At 44.6% G+C, this 20,524-nt stretch overlaps 1 protein-coding gene across 1 annotated transcript; it reads left to right on the top strand.

The window, feature by feature from the left end:
• On the top strand, positions 1–17,011 carry LYAR (Ly1 antibody reactive). The gene is made up of 9 exons (XM_010972984.3): positions 1–158; positions 4,976–5,150; positions 6,509–6,623; positions 9,820–9,927; positions 10,044–10,127; positions 12,589–13,018; positions 13,366–13,452; positions 16,111–16,196; positions 16,689–17,011. The coding sequence occupies exons 2-9, from the start codon at positions 5,029–5,031 to the stop codon at positions 16,821–16,823; spliced, it is 1,167 nt and encodes a 388-aa protein (XP_010971286.2). The 5' UTR covers positions 1–158; positions 4,976–5,028; the 3' UTR covers positions 16,824–17,011.
• The last annotated feature ends 3,513 nt before the right edge of the window (positions 17,012–20,524 follow it).

The following is a 20,524-nucleotide window of genomic DNA, read 5'->3' as shown; positions in this document are numbered from 1 at the left end:
GGGGGTGTGGCCGCGGCGCGCAGGCGCGCGGGGAGGCTCAGAAGCGAATTCTACGCGGGGAAGCTCAGGAGGGAGGTGGAGGCTCCGCTGGGCGGGCGGCGGCGATCCCACGTGCTCTCCCGGGCCGGTTGAAACCGTTGGCGGGCGCTGGCTGAGAGGTGAGGAGCGGTGGCCCAGAGGTCCGACCTCGGAGGCTCAGAGAGTGGGGCGGGGAGTGCACTGTGGCCGATGCCTGCGTTTCCAGCGTTAGAGTCCCTCCTTTGGTTTGCACGCATGGTGGGAGGAAATCCATTCAGGTCTTATTCGTGCTCTGGGAAAGTGGAAGGAGTCCTGAACTTAGGATGGCCAATTCCTCCGGGTTTTAAAATGGAAAAGTACTCGTGTCCGGAACCCCCACAGCAGTTTCCAACCAGGATGGTTGGTCCAGGCTGGGCTTCAGGCTTGCTGCATGTTGGAGACAAGGCGCTTGTCTTCTCTGATTCTTGGGGAGCTCAGTCCCTCAGGAGGAGGCCTTAGGGCATAGTGGTCGAGAGAACGAACTTGGGGCCAGGACAGCTGCGTAGGAATGGTGGTTTGCCACTAACTGGATGTATGACCTGCTGCAAGTTACTGAATCTCTTTGTGCCTTGTCTGTCAAAAGGGAATAATACAGAACCTAACTCAGAGGACTGTTGTGAGGATTACAAGAGAACAAACGTGTTAAAGCACCTAAGACAGGGCTAGGGACATAGTAGGTGCTCAATAAATGTCAGCGTTTTCTGCAGCACTTACCTCTGAGGACCTGGTTAGGAGAATGAGGTGGGGTGTGAGTGTTTGCAAGGCTGACTTTCCTGCAGAGAGGGCCCACTTGGGACTCATTCACACAGAGCCCCCAGTCCCTCAGTGCCTAGTATAGTGCCTGAGACATGGTCGGCTTCCACAGATAGTTGCTACACCAGTGAAGGGATGTTGTTTAAACCAGGGCTGGTGATGTAGGGTGTGGGGAAGGGGTGAGACTGGAACTTGGTGGCAGAGACATGGCTCAACTTCTCCCAGCCTCAGTTGGCTCATCTGTAAAGTGGAGATGGTGTACCTGCCTCCTAGTGTTTTTTGCAAAGAGCGAGAGAGAGGTCCTGCATGAGTGCACATTGAGATCCTCATCACCCCACATTCAGGGATTCAGGTAGGATGATGGATAGTTTGTACTTGTCTGTCCCTTTCACCATAACCTTGGTTTCTTGGAGTTCTATCCCCCATGAATGGCTCAGGGCCAGCCTAGTTGGCCTGATCCATTGTTGTACAGATGGGAGAATGTAAGTTCAAAGTCACAGTGCTCACTGGTGGCTGTTGACAGCTTGGCCCCTCAGGCAGGCTGTTGTGGTGGTGGTGATGATGGCATTTAGGTCTGTATGTGCATGAAAGAATGCTTTAAGAATAGTTAATTATTTTTTTAAATAAGAAATAAACAATATAAAAATGTGTAGGAAGGAAGGTAAAAAAGTCACTCCAAACCTGGAGTGACTCCAGAACCAAACCTGAGTTCATGTTTTCAGGGAATGGGGTAGTAACGTAGGCACCAATGGGAGCCAGAGGAGACCAGAGTGAGTTTATAAAGATAGATGAGTGGATTGAGGATCATATATAAAGAAGCATGAGTTTGGAGGGGCCTGGAAGTAATATCACTGATGTGCAAATTAATAGGTCACAAGAAATCCTACTTCTGGGTAAGGATGAATCTTTCACATCTCATATCTTTAATTTTCCACATAATGCTCTTAGATGTTAGACCCATTTTACAGATAAACAGATTATGGGAAAGTTAGGTGCCTTGAGGTCATTTAGGTTTAATTGGCAGAATTGGGCTCCAGCTCGGATCTGCTAGCCCTGAGTCCAGGCCCAGGTCAACAGATTGGGGTCACCATCTGGATCAGAGAAGACTGAGGTGCCTGGATTGCTTCGTAAGTTCCCAGCCCCTCACTGATGCTGTCTGCTGCCCATCAGCTCAGCATGATTGTCCAGTACCCAACATCCTCTGCTGTGACACAGATGGTCTCCTTGCCCAGTGTGGCCTGGCTTTAGGATAAAGACTTAGGGTCCTAATATTTTTAAATGGAAGATCTTGACCTATATGGCACCTGAGCCAGTGGAGGGACTTAAGGCAGCATGCTTTCAGCTTTGCTAACTTCTGAAGTACATGTATCTTTTTAAATTAAGGTTCCCTCTGGATATATGCCTAGGAAGAAGTACAAATGTTACAAACTTACCAAATTCAGCATTTGAAAGTTTAATTATCTAAATTTCTTCTACATGTATTGGGTTTTTGAAACTTGAATGAGTTGAAGCTTTTGTTTTAGGTAATGCTTGCTATCTTCAATTAGAGGGACTGTGTTTTCACAGGGCATCTTTTTTGTAAGTTTGTAGCATTTCTACTTCTAAAATTGTTAAGCCTGCGCTAAGACTTGGCACACCCTGTCTGCTATACACTTAGAGTGGTTTTGAGTTTGCTGTCGTTTGAGGCACCTCCCCCCCCCCACATATTCACTTGCAAGTGTTTACTGCATAAATGAAAGCTAGGGGTGGGTAAGCTCCTTACAGACCTTATCTCCTTAGCAAGCGGGTGGCCACACAGCCCCCATTTAAGATCCAGTGTGAAAATACAGCAGTGGCTCTAAAAATCCAGAGGAAGGCACTGTGAGACTGAGTTCTGACTTAAGTGCAAGCTACCATTTTGCCTTAAAAAACAAAAACAAAAACAAATTTCTCAGTGAACATGCCAAAAAGACCAACAGAAAACAAACGGTTGGAGAGGTATTTTTTGATAGACATGTGACCAAATTCTAATCCTCTCTTGAATTGATGTTTACACTGTGTGTGGCTAATCCCCAGAGGGAAAACATGTTTTCAACAGATATTCCGAGCATTCTTTTTGTCAACATCCCTGGCTCCTTTCAGTCCATAAATTTTGTTTCCAGCTGTCCTTCTTGGGCCTTTAATTCCTGGCTTTCCATTGCAGACTGCATCTCCCAAGCTTAGGGAAGCCTTCTTCCCCTCCCCCTGGATCAAGATACGGAATAGACGTCAAAAATGAAGGCTGGAAAGCTCTAGGCCATAGCTGAAATTTGAGGGGGCATTTTTCATCGTTGAATCTCATTATGAAAGTGCTTCTACATTTTTCGGCAGACAGTTTGGCTCATCACAGCTGCTCTCTGCCTCGTGTGTTGTGTGACAGTCCATCTCTTGGTGACTGAATGATGGTCTGGTTGTTCTTGGACCAAAGTGCCCTGGACACTGTGTATTTGATAATGTGCCGTTGGCTCTTGTTCTGGCCTTTGTGTTCCTTGTGAGGCGGGGGGGGGGGGGTTGCTGCCTGTCATTCACGATCATCTTCTGCTGCGTGCAGAAAGCTAAGCCTCGGGGGAGTGGGTCACAGTCCGCGTGATGCCAGCTCCCCAGGACTTGTGACTGTTTCACCCGAATCTATCATAACGAGGTGAGAAGATGCTCTTGGTTGGTGCACATCCCAGAACACTCAGGTTTGCTTTCCTCTGGATTCATTGTTAGGCTGTAGCTGACCACGTGTCCTCCCTCGTTAGCCCTCCGTGGTGAGCTGAGGAGGGGGTCTGGGGTCAGGGGGCTGCTATTTGTATGTGGCGCATCAGGCAAACTGACACCCGACAGTGCCCTGCCGGGCCAGAGGCCTCCAAGAGACACAGGCTGGGCCTTTGTAAACCCTGGAGGAGCAGCTGGGGTGTACATTTCCATTCAAGGCTGAATGGGTGGGAGCAGCCCTGATCCCTGCACAGGTAGGTGTGTCCTCTCCAGCAGTGACTCAGAATATGGGGGTGGAGGACAGCCGGTGATTTCATCCATGAAAATTCTCCACAAACCGGGAGTCACGTGTGCTGAAGGACCCTCGGATGAAGTCTTGTCCTGGAACAAACTGTATCAGATTACTTGATTCTTATCTTCATCATGAGGAGGAAGGTGCTGGATTCAATAGTTGCTCACCATTTTTACTGTGAAACTCATTTATCATGTAAAGTGACAGTACTCTTTTAGAATCTGGTGATTAAGAAAGTATATAACCCTGGCAAGTTCCTATGACTCCTGTCACACTTTTAGATGAATTCATGTTTTGTTAAGCATAATAGCATCTCTGTGAAATTTTTAAACATGCGACCCACTTCATCTTGGGCGGTGCTCCGGACACCTGTGTCTGGGGACGCCCTCCAGCCGTTCACCCAGCATTGAGACCCCTGGGTATGGTCCCATTTCTTTCTGATTGATCCGACAAGAAGCCACACCCACTCCTGTCCACTAAAACTGGTGGACACTGCCTCATACTCAAACACCTGTGGATGCGTAGTTGTGCCAAATGAATGCTTTCTGTGCTTATAGAAATCGTTTTTAGGCCTCTTCTCCACTTTGTAAACCTCCCTTAATTCCCCTTTTGCTACGTTCGTATTATATTTGGGAACCTGAAATACTTTGCAGTGCACACCTAAAGGCATTAGAAACGGAATGCATGTGTGTGCTTAAAGTTATTGGAAAAGGTGGGATATTTCTTAACGCCCCCAAACACTTCATTTCTAGAGCCAGCCTGCCAAGTTTAAATCCTGATTCTGCTGCTGTGTGACCTTGGGCAAGTTACTTAAACTCTCTGAACCTCAATGTCCCCTGTAAATTGTGAACAATCATAGTCCTTCCCTCATAGGGTTGCTGTGAGGATTAAATAAGTTAATATGCATAAAGCTCTGAGAATAGGGCCAGCATGTAGTAAGCAGGCACTCAACAAATGCTAGCCATTTTTATTATGTTGGTGATAATTTTATGTACATGATGGTAGTGTTTTATGTAGATTGCTAATCAACTTTGATTCTGTTGTGTTATTATTTTCATGGGAAAAGTTGGCTGTCTGAATCATATATTTGGAATAGAAGTTTTAGATTACAATGATAATTCTCTTTTTTCCTTTTTAAAAACATTTTTTTTTTAGGACAAGACTTAAAACCTATCTTGGATAAAGAATATTTAATCATTTAGCTCAAAATGGTATTTTTTACATGCAATGCATGTGGCGAATCAGTGAAGAAAGTACAAGTGGAAAAGCACGTGGCTCTTTGCAGAAATTGTGAATGTCTTTCCTGCATTGACTGCGGTAAAGACTTCTGGTAAGTTCTACAGAATTCACCTAGCTCCACATTGGGGGTCCAGAGCAATTTTGGAAGCCCTGGCCCCACAAAGCATTTTTTAAAAAAAAGTAAGAGGCAAATTTGAGGGGGAAAATTGAGAGTGCCTTAGAGGACCATTTGCTTTTGAAGGAGGATTTAAAGAGAAGACCCAGGGAATGGGAATCATGGATTCGAGCATTTGATTTCTCAGTGGCGCTTACTATCATCTCCTTGCCACGGTTATCAGACCCAGGGAGGTGACCATGTGGAGTAAGGTTTCAAGGGTGTGGCATGCTAATCACAGTGAAGAGATAGGTTTCCAGACCGTTAGCTGTTAGCTCACCGTGGAGGCGGCATCTGGGAGAAGAGACTTGGTCTCTTCTAGAAAATCGGAGGTGATGGCAGAGCGCAGCTTCTCCAGGCCCCTGGTGTGTCAGGTGGTTCCACTGAGGGGTCTCTGGAAAGCTGAGGGCTTAGGGGAGGGGGCAGGGTGGACCTTGCTCATTCTCTGTTTCTTAGGGAGGGTCCCTTGCAAGTGACTGACCTCGGTCTTAATGCTGACTCCCCTCAGCTTCAGGAGGTCAGGTGAAAAGGCTGCTTTTGGCACGTCCGCCCTGATGGCCTCTGTGGCATTTGAGTGATGCTTGCTAACAGTTGCTTTTAACTTCATTCTAAAGCTGCTTTATTTATTTATTTGTCTATTTATTTATTTATGGAAACTGCTAAACCCTTTGTTCATACCTGATCCTTGGAGGAAGGATATATAAAACAGGTGAAAGTTGGGTTGTTTCTCCTTGGGTCACTTTGCCCCCAACATTGTCCTAGACAGTCCCTTGAGGACCTCACAGAGCTCCAAAAAACACTATATGAGACAGAATCCAGTTTCCTTTTTTTTTTCTAACTCTGAGTTCCAGAACTGTTTAGTGACCTGATAGCGCTGTTCTACACCGCCTTTTAATTTATTCTACAACTGATTGTTGATTGCCTACTATATTACCAGGAAGTCATACCGATTTTGTAACTTAAGACAGAGCCACCCTATTGCAGACAATTTTAAAAATTTTTATTTAGTATATATTCACTTAAGACTTTAAAAAATACTGCCTGTCAATTTGATTTTAAGACATTTGTATATAAAAATGGGTGGAAAGTTTGGTGATGGGTTTGAACAGTTGGGAAGAAGGAAGGTGTGGTAGGACCAGGAGGTTATCAGCATGGTAAGTGAAAGGTGGGGCGGCCGGGCTGTGGACAGACGTGAATGTCAGTGTGGCCTGCAGAAGGCGGGGCAGCAGGCTAGTGTTAGACAGAGGCTCCAATTTGAGAACCATTCTAATGGTGGAACTTTCTGTGCCTTTCAGGGGTGACGACTATAAAAACCATGTGAAATGCATAACCGAAGATCAAAAGTACGGCGGCAAAGGTTACGAAGGTAAAACCCACAAAGGCGATGTTAAGCAGCAGGCTTGGATTCAGGTAAGGTCTTTCTGACTCATCCAGCAGCTTCATCTGACATCTGCTTCCCTTGGAAGCCTAAGGAGCTCAGAATAAACGCATTGTCCATGCAGATGAGACCCAGACACGTCACGTCATAGTATAGACTAAGGTTGAGCAACTAAACCTTGAAAAAGAGTTCATTTCTCTTTTAATACAGTTACAGCATATTTTGTCTTTAATTCATACGTTTTGCAGATCTCTTGAAAAATATTTCCAAATTCTCACTGACTTTCCCTTGGCTACGAGACTGAACAGAAGCTTTCTAATCTGTATCTGCTAGTGATGATGCAACTTTTATAACTCCAGCCATGTTAATCTGTGATGTCTATCAGTCATCAGAATTGGGCCTCCAAAGAAGGCATTTTCATAAATATGAGGAATTTGCTACTTAAATAAAATGAAAATATATATACAATAAAAATGGCAAAAGCAACAAAATCCCTAATTTACTGAGAGGTATAAGTTCCAGAATGTTAGTCACCATTTACAGAATAGTAGCTGGAGGAAAGATTCAGAACGGAAAGTAGGAGAATGAAAAGCCAAATTCGGGGCAGTTTACAGCTCAGTGGCCGAGCGCGTGCTTAGCATGCACAGGGTCTTGAGTTCAATCCCAGAACCTCCATTAAAAAATACATAAGTAAATAAAAATAAATAAACCTAATTACCCCCCCAAAAAGAAACAACAAATGCCATCTATGTGGAAATTTTGTATTTTCTTGGAAACCAAATAATTACTGTCTTTAATGATAGAGTTTAAACGTGAATTTCCTGATACTGACTAGCTTACTGAGTTAACAGTCTTGGGAGGGAAAATCTGCTGTTCACAAAGGACTAACAAAGTCTGCCAGTCCAGCCTGAGGAGCAGGTGAGACCCTCTTATCTTAACTAAGACATTTGGACTGGTGGTCATCAGCTGCACTTCTGGGCCCTATGTCTGATCGCCCTGAGAACCAGATGACATTCTTAGGCCCCTGAGCTTGAGGTACCTGGTCTGTGAGTTCCATCTGTGTTGACATCACATCTGGAATGAAATCCTCTAAAGCAGGGGTTTGCAAACTACTGCCCGCCGGTCAAGCCCAGCCCCAGGCCTCTTTGTAAATTTTACTGGCACACAGCCACGCCCACTTGTTTCCATGTTGTCTCTGGCTGCTGTCAGGCCACAAGGACAGCCCCGAGTAGTTAGGCCAGGAAGCCGGTGGTCTGCAGCCTCACATCAGTATGGAAAAGTTTGGCAACCCTTTCCCCAAACTGCTAGGCTTCAGTATTAGAGATTAAGAAGTTTATGTCAGGTTCTGTGCTGCCCACCCATCCACTCCCTGTCTGATCCCTCCTCTCTTGCTCCCTAGCCAGCAGGGTTAACAGACAGCTGAGCCTGAATGTGGTGAATGGGGAGCCTGCTGTGACCTGACCAGCAGAGATGGATTTGGATTTCGGTGTTTATTCTTTTCCTTAAATCCCTAAACTCTGAAAGATTTTGGAATCCCATCAGGGTGAATGTTCTCTGAGCATCCTTCCAGAATGTCTCTGTGCTTACACACAGAGAGTGGGTGGGGGGTCTGCGGGGAAATAACCTACTTGGCGTTGATCGTGGTGTTTTCATCCAAACTTTTGTCACCAGTGCTCTGTTCTCTTCTAATTCAGCACGTGCTCCGGCCGTTGCCGAGCTACCCTGACTTCTTCCTTGTTCGGTTTGTTTCTTCTCCTCCTTCTCCTCCTCCTCCTCCTCCTTCCTCTTCCCCTCCTCCTTCCTCCTCCTTCTTCTTCTTCTCCTTCTTCCTCTTCTTCTTCCCCTTCTCCTTCCCCTCCTCCTCCTCTTCCTCTTCTTCTTCTTCCTCTTCTTCCTCTTCCTCCTCCTTCTTCTTCCTCTTCTTCCTCTTCCTCCTCTTCTTCCTCTTCCTCCTCTTCCCCTTCTTCTCCTTCTTCCCCTTCTTCTCCTCCTCCTCCTCCTTCTCCTTCCTCTTCTTCCTTCTCCTCCTCCCTACTTTTTTTTTGAGGGGGTGGTAATTAGGTTTTTCATGGAGGTCCTGGGGATTGAAACTGGGACCTCTGCTCGTCTTCTTGATCTGTTTTTCTGCCTGGGTGCCTGGGAAGCTTTGCCTTGGCCCCTCCTTGGTACCCTGTATCAGTTTTGCCTGGCCTGTCTCTGTGTAGCTTCCGTTCTTTCCTCGTGCAGGGACATTTTCCTGCATTATGTTTGTTTAGCTGCATCGTTGTCCTCTTGGCTCAGAAGTGACCATGTTTCTTATGTACTGTCATCTCCCAGACTTTAGTAACTACCTTTTCCTCTGCCTTCAGTGTGACTGCCAGAAGCACTTTCTCTGGATCACTTTTAAAATTTCCATCTCTGTTCTTGCTATTTCATATTTATTTATAGATCTTAATTTTGTTGTCTTGGTCTTTGATTTATTTCCTAGGCCCTATGATATCCATTTTTGTCTGTTTTTTTAAAAACCATTTTTAGTTTGTTGATAGTTTTTTCTTTCAGTTTTTAAAAATTGTGGTAAATTATACAACATAAAGTTTACCATTTTACCCATTTTTAAGTATATACAACTAAGTACATACACAATGCTGTGCAGCCGCCACCACCGTCCGTCTCCAGAACGTTGTCATCTTTTGACAGAGATGGGTTGTACTGGCATCTTAATAATATTGCCTCCCAATTCATGGACCTTGGACATCTCTCCATTTATTTGTGTCTTTTTAATTTTTTTAGTAGTGTTTATAGTTTTCAGTAAAAGTCTTTCACCTCCTTGGTTAAGTTTATTCCTAAGTATTTTATTCTTTTTGATAGTTTATAAATGGAATTGTTTTCTTAATTTCCTTTTTGATTTGTTCATTATTAGTGTATAAAATGCAACTTGATTTTGAAGTGTTAATTTTGTATCCTATAACTGCTGAATTTTTTTTATTGGTTCTGAAGATTATTTTTGTGGAGTCTTTTGGATTTGACATAGAAGACCATGTTGTCTATGGACAGAGATAATCTTACTTCTTCCTTTCCAATGTGGATACCTTTTCTTTCTTGCCTTTCTGGCCTCACTCTGAACTTTGTTGAATGCACTGCATAGATGTCAGTACAAAATCTGGACTGGAAATGTGAACCCTCTAGTTTGGCTTTCATGAAATATATGTCAGTTGTGAATTGTTTTCATTTTATCTTCCTTTTTTGTAGAAAATTAATGAATTAATAAAAAGACCCAGTGTCAGCCCCAAAGTGAGGGAACTTTTAGAGCAAATTAGTGGTTTTGACAACGTTCCCAGGAAAAAGGCGAAATTTCAGGTACGTATTTGATAGGACTTCCTTGAATGGAGGGGCAGTGGCCCCATCAGTGACAGCCTGTGTGCACCTGTCAAAATATGGGCTAAGTGGGGTTTTGTCTTTTTTTTTCCTTACAGAATTGGATGAAGAACAGTTTAAAAGTTCATAATGAATCTATCCTGGAGCAGGTGTGGAATATCTTTTCTGAAGCTTCCAGCAATGTAAGTCAGATCTAATTCTAGGTTGATAATGCGGCAAAGATGATTAGTGACAAAGAAATGGGAATGTCTTATTTTTGGAGGTCAAGACAGCCTTCTTTTTCAGAGAACCTCTTTGTGCCTTCATTAATGGGAAGGAATAAACTGAATGCACTGCAGAGATTTCCTTATTGTGCAGAGAAAGGTATTTAATCCCAACATTTGATAGTGGTACAGCTAACACAAAACGATTTGCTTAGAAATCAGGCAGCATGCTGCACTGGGACCCACAGGAGGACTGGGGCTTCTGACAGACCTGGTCTGAAGCCCTGCTGTGCTGTTTGCCGCATATTTGCTCTTGGGCATGTTATTTAACTTCCCTGAGCATAGTTTCCTTATCTTGAGGAAAAGTGGATAGTTATACTCAGGACCTCCTGAGTGCCTGATGGGTGTCAGGCCTGGAACAAAAAATATAAAATATCTCAGACGGTGATAGTGCCTTGGAGAAAAATAAACAGGGTGAGGACACAGAGGCTGGCTGGGTGTTATTTTAGGTGTGGGGCGAGGGGGTCGCGAAGGCCCCTCCTTACACGTAGTATTAACGTAGATGAGGGTGTGCCAGCATCCCATGGCGTGCCCAGCAGTTAGTGGGCACTTGTTAAGTGTTCCTCTCATTCATCGCCTTCCTTCTGGCGGAGGGAGAAGTTGTCGGAGCAAATCAGGCAACCACCGTCAGTCAATATGTTTTGATCAGAGTCCCCAGGTGTGAAATATACAGGCAGAAAATCCTAGTTTATATTTCGTAGCCATATTGTTGGTTACATTGTTCATTAAACATTTTTTCTCGCTGATTCAGTTGCACTTCGCTCTGACTTGGAGATTATATCCCATTGGGAGACCTGTGTCATTAGTAGTTTCAAAAAAACCCAGTGAGGTCTGACTGGTCTTTAGTCATGTTGTCAGCAGTTGATCTGCTTTATATAAAGAGAATAGTTTGGGCAGCAAATTGGGATAAAAATGAAACCTTATTTTGGCAGTATATCTAATACTTGTCTCCAAACATACACATTGGGCCTCTGAAACGTTATAACCAATCATTTAATTGGCATTTATGTGGCACCTATTTTGTAAAGGTTATTTACATTATTTTAACTAAAATCAAAAGTTTAAAATACTTAGTTCAGTTGCAGAGTTAAAAAAAGATGTTTTCCAATTGCCCTTTTGAAACTGTGGACATACTAAGAACTCAGTAAAATCACCAGTAAGCAGCTCGTGGTAGGTGCCGAGCTCTGTGAGATGCGGCGTCATGGCTTTGCCGTGAGGCGGGAGCTTGGTAGAGTTCTCACACTTGAGTGGAAGCCAGTTGTCCTTTATTTGGTCCAACTTGGGGAGCAGGCGTTCCCTCCTTGTGGTCTTGTCTCCCAAAGGAGGAGGACTGCAGTGACTGGTGTCTGTCCCCTGGCGGGTAACTAACAGAGATGGAACTTGGGCCCAGGCCTCTGACCGTAAGTCCAGCAGTCTGCACCACCCCTGAAGCAGCCCGGGAGCCCCTGGCCCTGACTGTCCCCCTGGCCCTCCAGGGGCATCTGGGCTCACGGAGCAGTTCAGTGAATTGCTCCCCATCTGCTTTAGAGCAGGGGCAGGTGTAGGGACGGCAGCATATTTAGATCGGAGCACAGCAGGCGGTGTGGCCAGCTGGCCAAAGTCATTTTTTAAAATAATCTCTGCATGGGTTTGAATAAAGTGGTGCGGTAAATGGGAAGTTTATCTTTTCCCAGTGCAGGTGGGTACTTAGTTTCCTGTGGTTCCTCACTCACCATTCTTCGCACGCCATCCAGGTGTCCCTGACTATTCCTCGCGGGGTAACCATTAATCTGAGCAGTGGTGATGAGGACAGCACCTCTGTCTGGTACTCAGTTGTTTACAGAACTCTTGCCGCACACCCGGCCGCTTCACTGAGTACCCGCTGCTCTAAGCACGTGATGGAGCCCTTCCCTTTTACTCATATGTGCACAGTGTGAGGTAGGTCTGACCAGCTTTCGGTTTACAGACGAGGCAAGAGGTGCGGAGCAGATAAATAACTTGCCCTGAGTTACCTGGCTAGTAATGAACAGAGCTGGAACTTGAACCCAGGTCTGCAGGTGCATAAATCTGGTGGTTTCTGCCATATCTGCCTGCTCATCTTCTAACTTAAAAGGCGAACCATGAGCCAGAACAAAAGGTCTGGCTTTTAAGTGACAGAGGAATTCTTCACTTTGCCAGTGGAATGAAAATATCTGTTAAATGCAAAGAGGGGTGTGGGCTGGGGGTCGTTTTTGCCAATCTGTCTATTTACTGCTGTATGTTAACTATGGCGGGTTGTCACAGATGTAACATGGTAAGTAATAACAGTTTTGTTAGACTTTATCACAGGATACATGCAGTGATGTGAATGAATGTGTCTGGAATGAGTGTTTATGTGTTTCTGGTTTTGCTTAATAACAAGGAACCAGTCGGGAAGAAGCCAGATCAGCAGCCACTGGAGCATGTGGCCAGGCCACATGGGGAAAATGCCACCAGCGTTCCATCGTCCCAAGCAAATGAGAGCATGGCAGAGCCAGCTGAGGCCAAGAAGAATAAGAGAGAAAGGAAGGAGGAACGGCAGAAGAAGAGAAAAAAAGAAAAGAAAGAACTAAAACTGGAAAACCACCAGGAGAATTCAAAAAGTCAGAAGCCTAAAAAGCGCAAAGCGGGACAGGAGGCCGAGCAGGAGGCCAAAGGTGGGGATACCACCGAGGCCACCAGCCCCACGGGGAAGAAGCAGCAGAGGAAGGGGAGCAAGGCAGAGCGCGCCCGGCCCGGGGCTGTGGATGGAGCTGCGGAGGCCGGGGCGCCGCAAACCAGTCCAGGGAAGAGAAAGCGGAAGCATTCGGAAGGTATGTGGCTCCCTGAGGCTCCAGGCTTTTGTTTGAGAACTTTTAAGCTGTGTATTTCAGTTACATAAAGTCTCTGAGACCTTGCATTTTGAACCAAGTAGGGCAAAAAGTGTAAGCTTTGGGAGCAGGCTTACCTGGGCTTCATGCGGGCAGATGAGAGCACCTCTCAACTCCCCAGTTTGCCATTTGCCCGGGGTAGGGGGAGGAGAAGTGGAGCTGGGGTGCCTGGGGAGTGAACACGGTGATGGATGGGAAGGGGCCTGGCCGGGTAAGCCTCTCATTAAGTGGAGCTGCTGTTATAAATAGGAAATCTTTTTTTTTCTCCTTCAATTGTTCTAATTACTTAGTTGAAGCAGATTCAAAGAAGAAAAAGATTAAGCTCCCAGAACATTCTGAGGGTGGAGAACCGGAAAACCATGAGACTCCTGCAAAAGGTAAGGCTGCCGGCGTTTGGAAGCTCTGTCCTCTTAAGGCTGCAGGAGGAGGAGGAGAGCTGGGGGGCGGGTGGTCCGGTGGAAGGATTTGAAAGCAAAATGAGTTCTCCAGGGTGTGACTCCAGAGTAAGGCATGAGAGCTGTCAGTCAGTCGTGCAGTGTCTGCCCAGCTTTAAGGAGAAAATGAAAGGCAGAGGGGGTTGGAAACATAGACAATCTTCACAGCTTAAAATAAACCCAGTAGGCTTTCTTAGCCCCTGTTCCTCTTCTGCTTCCTTTATTCCTGCCTCTCATTACTCTCCTAGAAGTACCCTGCGGTCCAGCCCGGCTGGCTTGGCTGTACCCTGTTCCATCTCTGGGTCTGTCCCTGGTGCCCCATTGCTTGGAGCTCCACGGCCACCCTGCTCCCTTCTTGTCAGCACCCAGCCCTTGGCCTTCAAGGTTCTTCTCAAATACGCCTCCTCCACAGAGCAGTTCCTGCTGCTCCACAGGCCTGAGGCACTCCCTCGGGTCCTGCCTGTTAGGACAGGCCCCAGGACTCAGTTTATAATTTCAGAATGTTACATAAATGGGCATCATTTAGTACGCAACCTGTTGAGGTGGGCTCTTTTCACTCAGCGTTATTCATGGGAGCTTCATCCCCGCCGACATGTCGTCCACGATCCGTTCCTTTTCACTGGGAGCGGTCCTCTGTGCTGGGGGAGGGGGGGGACCATGGCTTGTTTATCCACTCAGCTATTGGAGAACATCTGGGTTATTTCCAGTTCATGGTTATCATGCGTCAAGCTGCTAAAAACATTCATGTACAGGTTTGCCTGTTAACACATGTCGTGTTTTCTGGAATAAATGTTCAGGAGTGCAGTGGCCATCTAGTATGGTAATTGCATGTGTAGTTTTTTAAGAAACTGCCAGCTTTTTCAAGAGTGGCTTGACCATTTTATATTCCCACCAGCAACACGTGAGGAGTCCAGTTTCCCCACACCCTGGCCTACATTTGGTGGTGGTACTGTTTTTATTTTAGCCACTCTGATAGGTATGTAGTAACAGCTCGTCATGCTTTTAATTTGCATGTCCCTAATGAGGCTGAATAGCTCCTCCTGTAGTTATTTGCCATCTGTCTGCCTCTTCATTGAAAGGTCAGTTCTTGTCCTTTGCCCATTTTCTAATTGGATTGTTTGATTTTTTTTCTTTAACTGTTGAGATTTGAGAGTTCTTTATATATTCTGAATACTAGTCCTTTGTGGGATGTGTGGTTTGCAAAGTTGTGTTTTGTTTTGTTTTTTCAGTCTGTAGCTTATCTTTTTATCCTCTAACAGGATCTTTATGTAGAACAAAAATTTTTAACTTTGATGAAGTCTCATTTATCAATTTTTCCTTTAGTACTTTTGATGTCAGGAACTCTTTGCCAGGCCTAAATCCCAGAGATTTTTTTTTTTCTGTTTTTTTTTCCCCCTGAATTTTATAGTTAGATTTTACACGCAAGTCCATGATCCATTTTGAGTTAATTTTTATATGACATAGGAGACTTGGTTCAAGGTTTTTTGGTTTTGTTTCTGCTTTTTTTTTTTTTGCTTATCGGTGTCCAACTGTTTTACGCTATTTGTTGAAAAAGCTTTTCCCTCAGTGAATTGCTTTTGTACCTTTGCCAAATATCAGTTGGGCATAATTGTGCAGGGCTATCCTGGATTTCAGGGGTTTGTATATCTGCCCCTCCACCAGGACCACACATTCTTGACTACAGTAGCTATAGTGGAAGTATTGTCTTATTCCTCTCAATTTAGTCTTTTTCAAAATTAGAAGTTTTACTTTTTTTATTTATTTACTTTTTATTGAAGTATAGTTGATTTACAATGTGTTAGTTTCTGGTGTACAGCATAGTGATTCAGTTTTATATATATATATATTTTTTTTTTTTTCCCTTTTCATATTCACCTATTACAAGATATTGAATATGTTTCCCTGTGCTATACAGTTAGGACCTTATTGTTTATCTATTTTATATACAGTAATGTGTGCTTGCAAATCCTGAACTCCCAACCCAACATTAGAAGTTTTAGAATAATCTCGCCTATATCTATAAAAAGTCTTGCTGTGAGTTATATAGGAATTGTGTTATACCTGTATATCAATCCGGGGAGTATTGACAACTTTATTGTGTTGAGTCTTCTAATCCACGAACATGGCATGTCTTTCTATGTAAAGCTTCTTTGATTTCTTTCATCAGCATTATGTGTCTTTAGCATACGAGTCTTCATCTTCCCAGAAGCAGAAGTTCCCTAGATGAGTCTTTGAGCCTGCTGTGCAGTAATTTTTTGTCCTGTCCCCTCTCATGCAAGGCTAAGCTGCTTTTGCTCATCTCTGTCTTACTTGCTGTGCTTAGACAGCCCCGTGATCTTAGTGGGTCCTTAGTGAATCTTGAGTTCACTAGATACAACTCCCCTCCTTTCACAGGGCTTTGTAGGACGGTGGCACTTCATTATCCTGCTCACTCTGAGACCGGGTGCTGTGAACAGCACTCAGCGCTTCTCGGGGCAGGTGCCTGCCACCAGCACAGTGGTATCCTGATCGGTCAGGGTTAGTTCACTCGCAGGGTAGCAAGCAGATGCGCTGGTAGTGCAACAAAACGCATTGCTTTACGTGTCATTCTGTATGTTGTAGGTAAATTCAACTGGAAGGGAACTATTAAAGCGGTTCTGAAGCAAGCCCCCGACAATGAAATGACAATCAAAAAGCTAAGGAAAAAGGTATGGAGCAGGAACCCAGCCTATAAGCTGGGGTGGCTCAGCTCTTTGCTTTAAGATGTACAGCTTTGTTCTGCTTTTCTAAATCTAAAATACTGTAACGGAGCGTGTACGTGTCTCAGCGGCTCTCTAGCTGCTCCTGTCGGCCTCGGGCGTGTGCAGAGGGAATGGGGCTGGAGCCCGCCAGCACCTCCTCTGCCCGACCGGTGCCCAGATCAGATTGCGGATCACTGCTCCAGATATGGTGCTGCCTTTTGATTATTCCAGAACAGTGTTTTCTTTCTCCTTTTAACTTTTTGTTGGTGTCAGACTCGTGTAGCCAAGTACTCACACATGGGCAGCTACATGAATTGTCACAAACAGGACACACTGTGTAACCGGCCCCTGCGTCCCTCCATGTGTCACTGTTGGCCTTATTCTGGGTCAAAGAAAGGACATTTTAGGTAAATTTTCAGGACAAAGACACCCATTTGACAGTTGTTTTTCTCTGCGAAGGTTCTAGCCCAGTATTATGCTGTGACAGATGAACATCACAAGTCTGAAGAGGAACTCCTGGTCATCTTCAACAAGAAAGTCAGCAAGAACCCCACCTTTAAGTTATTGAAGGACAAGATCAAGCTTTTAAAATGAACATTTTTATATTGAAAAATTGGATCCACTCTGTTGATTTCTTCCTTTTACCACTGTTTGTAAACATGCAATGAATTATAACAACTCAAATTTTGCTTTCCAAAGCTGTATTTTTAAGTTAAGAAAAATATATTTTTCAGTAGACCTTATATAAAAAAATAAAATATATTCTCATCCCAAGTTCTAAATTCGTGGCAGTGAGAATTTTGTACTTTAAAAAAGAATTTTTATTTTTTGTGGGGGAGGTAATTAGGTTTATTTTTTTAAAGCAGAAGTCCTTCCTTCTTTCCTTCCTTTTTTTTTTTTGATGCCTTTTCTGACATTCCAGGTATTTGCACTGGCCATTTTCCATGATGCTGCTTACAAACAGGACTGGGGAGAAGATGGGCTGCGTTCTGCCCACCAAAAGATGTGTGTGTGACTGTTGCACGCTGGGGTCCTCTTTAAAGTCAGACACACGAGGCGTTTTGTGGTCTGATGAGGAAACTGAGGCTCAGAACAGTGAAAGGGAGGCCAAGCAGGAGTGACCTCGGCTGCTGCTCCTCTGATCAGCTGGACCGCCAGACCCGGGCAGGTGCAGAAGTCTAAGAATTCAAGCAGCTGATGGCAGGGGCACGTAGGTGGAGGAAGGTTAAAAACCACTCAAGTTTCCCCAGGTTAATTTTTCTTCAGGCAGGCACAAGTGCCTTGTTACCTTGGGGTGAAGTAAGACAACCCCTCTAAGAAAAGAGGCTTTCAAGGACCCTGTTCCTAGTTCTCTGTTTAAACCCACCACACAGGGTGTTTATCAGAATAAGCTATTAAAGTCAAGATGAATAGCACTGTGACAGGTCTGCAGGTTTTTATGAAGAGCCTTGAGAAGTTCTCATGTAATCCTTCTAAACATGTCATTTTTCTTTCAGTTAAACCTTGAGCTGACCAGGTCCTATTAAAACAATTTACTTTGATAATATCAAAGTAGCCTGTAATTGCCTCTCTTTTCCAAAATTAATTTCTAGGGGGAAAAAAACAGAAGCAGCCTTCGGTATAGATTTGTTTACTTTTAGATGCACTGTTGCAGTTGAATAAGGAAAGCTTTAAGAGATCAGTTGTTCTGTTCAATTCATCTGCATCAGTGAAAGCATTGATAGTGTATCTTCGTTCTTTATTCCACCATGAAAACAGAACTTTCTAGCTGTTTTTTTGGTTTTGTGTGTGTGTGTTTTTGGTTTTGGGGGGTTTTGTTTTGTTTTTTGTCTCAATGATGAACCTGGTCTCCAGCACAAAGTAGATAATTGTATACTGTTAACTTTTACCTGGCTACAGAGCCATGACACCGTAGCACGAAGACTGTAACTTCTTCCCTGTGGAAGGAAATCAGAGATCTGTTATTACACTCGTCTGAGATGAGAGACGGCATTGATACCTACCAGTACTTTGTGGTTACTGGATCTCAGCATATATTCAGCCTTTATTTCTTCTAATTAAGTCTTCGGTGTGTAAAATAGGTCTTCCAAGCTTCTTTTTCTATTTAGTGAGCCGGGGAGACCGTATTGCGTTTCCCTTAGTAGGTGCAGAAGTGTTACTTTATATGGATTCCTGAATTACACATGGGCGGGAGGGCAGCTGTGTAGTTAATCCTGCTCTCTCTCAGTAAGCTGGATTTTGGCAGAAGAGTTGGTACGCGGGAGAGCCTTGCCCCTTTCACCTTCAGGAGAGGAATGATTGATCGTAAGCATGTAGTGGGATTTCACATCTTGAGATTCTGCTGGGAATTTGTGCTCATTGTTTTTTGCTTTTCCTCACAAACGTATGCTTGGACCTGAACCCTCTGGTACCGTCAGGGCCTGCAATTCTGCTCTAAGCCTCTTGTTGAAACCCTTGTAAGTCACAGAGACTCATGAGATAATTCCAGAGTGCCCACCTGGGCCCGGCTCTCCCCCATCTGTAGGAACAGGGAGACAGACAAGCTGGAGGCAAGCACAGCAGATGTCCTGGGGGTGAACGGCTCCCCCGGAGGGAATGAGTCCTTCCGCCTGGGGTGGGGGTGGGGGCGTTAGGTTATTACTTGGCTCCGGTGAACGGTACTTACTACTTGCTGTAGTGGGTCATCTTTCTCTTATTCCTGCCACAACCCCTTTCACCCCGACTTCCACTCCCACCCACGTGGGAGGCAGTGGGAGGCGATAAACTTTAAACGGGGCTCCCTGCACTGGAATGAGACCTGACATCCAGTCCGACTTTATATTATTAACCAAGGACAGATTATGCAGCCTCCCTGCACCTCAGGGTTTTTATCTATCGTACTGCTTCCTAGGGTGGAGAGAGTGAAATTAAGATATTGAAAACTGGGTGTCTGGCACATAGTTAAGTATCTGAAACTATTTCAAGTGCATGAAGTTGGCCCAGACAGCAGTGTCTAACATTGATTTCTGAGGCACAGCCCCGAGAGAGGCCCCATCCTCCAGGCACAATGCTTTTTCCAGCACGCGGCTCTCCAAGTGACTGGACCTGAGGAACCACAGTGGCCAAACCAGGCAGCACGTTTTAATGAAGAAATCCACTTTAATTCTGAAGTGCTACTCTAGTTTCCAGTATCATCGCCTCGCCGTGTGATCCTCACCGTGTGATACTGAGTATGTATCTATCTGTAACCAAGTTTCAAGATACAGATACAGTCATAAAACTGCCCGGCCTCTTTTTGAGCTAAACTTTCTATTGGAGTATATACTCATAGAGACATAAAAACCTACATGGGCAGCACAAAGAATTCCACAAAGTGCACACACTTAGGCTGTTGCTACCCAAATCAAAGAAATAGACTATTTAGCCCAAGAGTGATCATATCCTTACTTCTGGGTTGGTTTAGCCTGGTTTTAAATTTCATGTAAATGGAATCATAGAACATGTACTCTTTGGTGTCTGGCTTCTTTCACTTGAGATGCCATGGGATTCATCCATGTTGCTCTGTAACAGGAGTTCGTGCAGACTTTATTATTACAGTGTTCATCCATCCTGCTGTCGGTGAGATGTTCACTCTTCCCGGCGGGGCTGGATGCTCATGGAATTGACATCTGCATATCCCCTGGTACCTACGCTTTCTCATTTCTGCTGAGTGCATGCCTGGGAGTGGAACTACTGAGTCATCAGCTGTATTTCAGCTTTAACAGATACAGCCAGATGGTTTTCCAGGGTGCTCTTACCAGTTTACACTGCCACCCTCAGTGTAAGAGGGGACATGAGTTTATTTTGCCCCCAAATGCACTGAAATTGAATGCCTCAAATTTCTAGCTCAGTATCTAGCGCCCCAAAATAGCAGTTTAATTCAATGCTGTCAAGTGGAATCCCTGGGGGTGACTACTATGATCAAACTGGAAAATGGTATCTCCAAGTTTTCACAGCAGATTTCAGTCTTGAATGATGTGAAAAATAAATCAGAACAGTAATTTCCCCTCAGCTTAAAGAATGACATCTTCTTAGGTATGCAACCACCGTCCTCTGAGATTTTAGATTTTTCACCTTCTGCAATTTGGGGCCGAACAGTCCTTCTAACCGTCTGCCTAGGTTACAAACAATGAGGATTTCTGAGACAGCTATAGGCACTGGTGGAAAGAGACATTTCTTTGTTTTGAGTGCAAAGGCTAGTTTAGCTTTTTTTTTTTTTTGTTATGGGATCCAGGGAAACTTTAATTTATTCCCTTCGATATAAGTGATTAAACTGC

The sequence above is a fragment of the Camelus bactrianus genome, chromosome 2 (assembly GCF_048773025.1).
Source record: "Camelus bactrianus isolate YW-2024 breed Bactrian camel chromosome 2, ASM4877302v1, whole genome shotgun sequence".
NCBI classification, from domain to species: Eukaryota; Metazoa; Chordata; class Mammalia; order Artiodactyla; family Camelidae; genus Camelus; species Camelus bactrianus.
The sequence above is the reverse complement of the archived record's forward strand: the minus strand, read 5'-3'. Positions and strand labels throughout refer to the sequence as shown.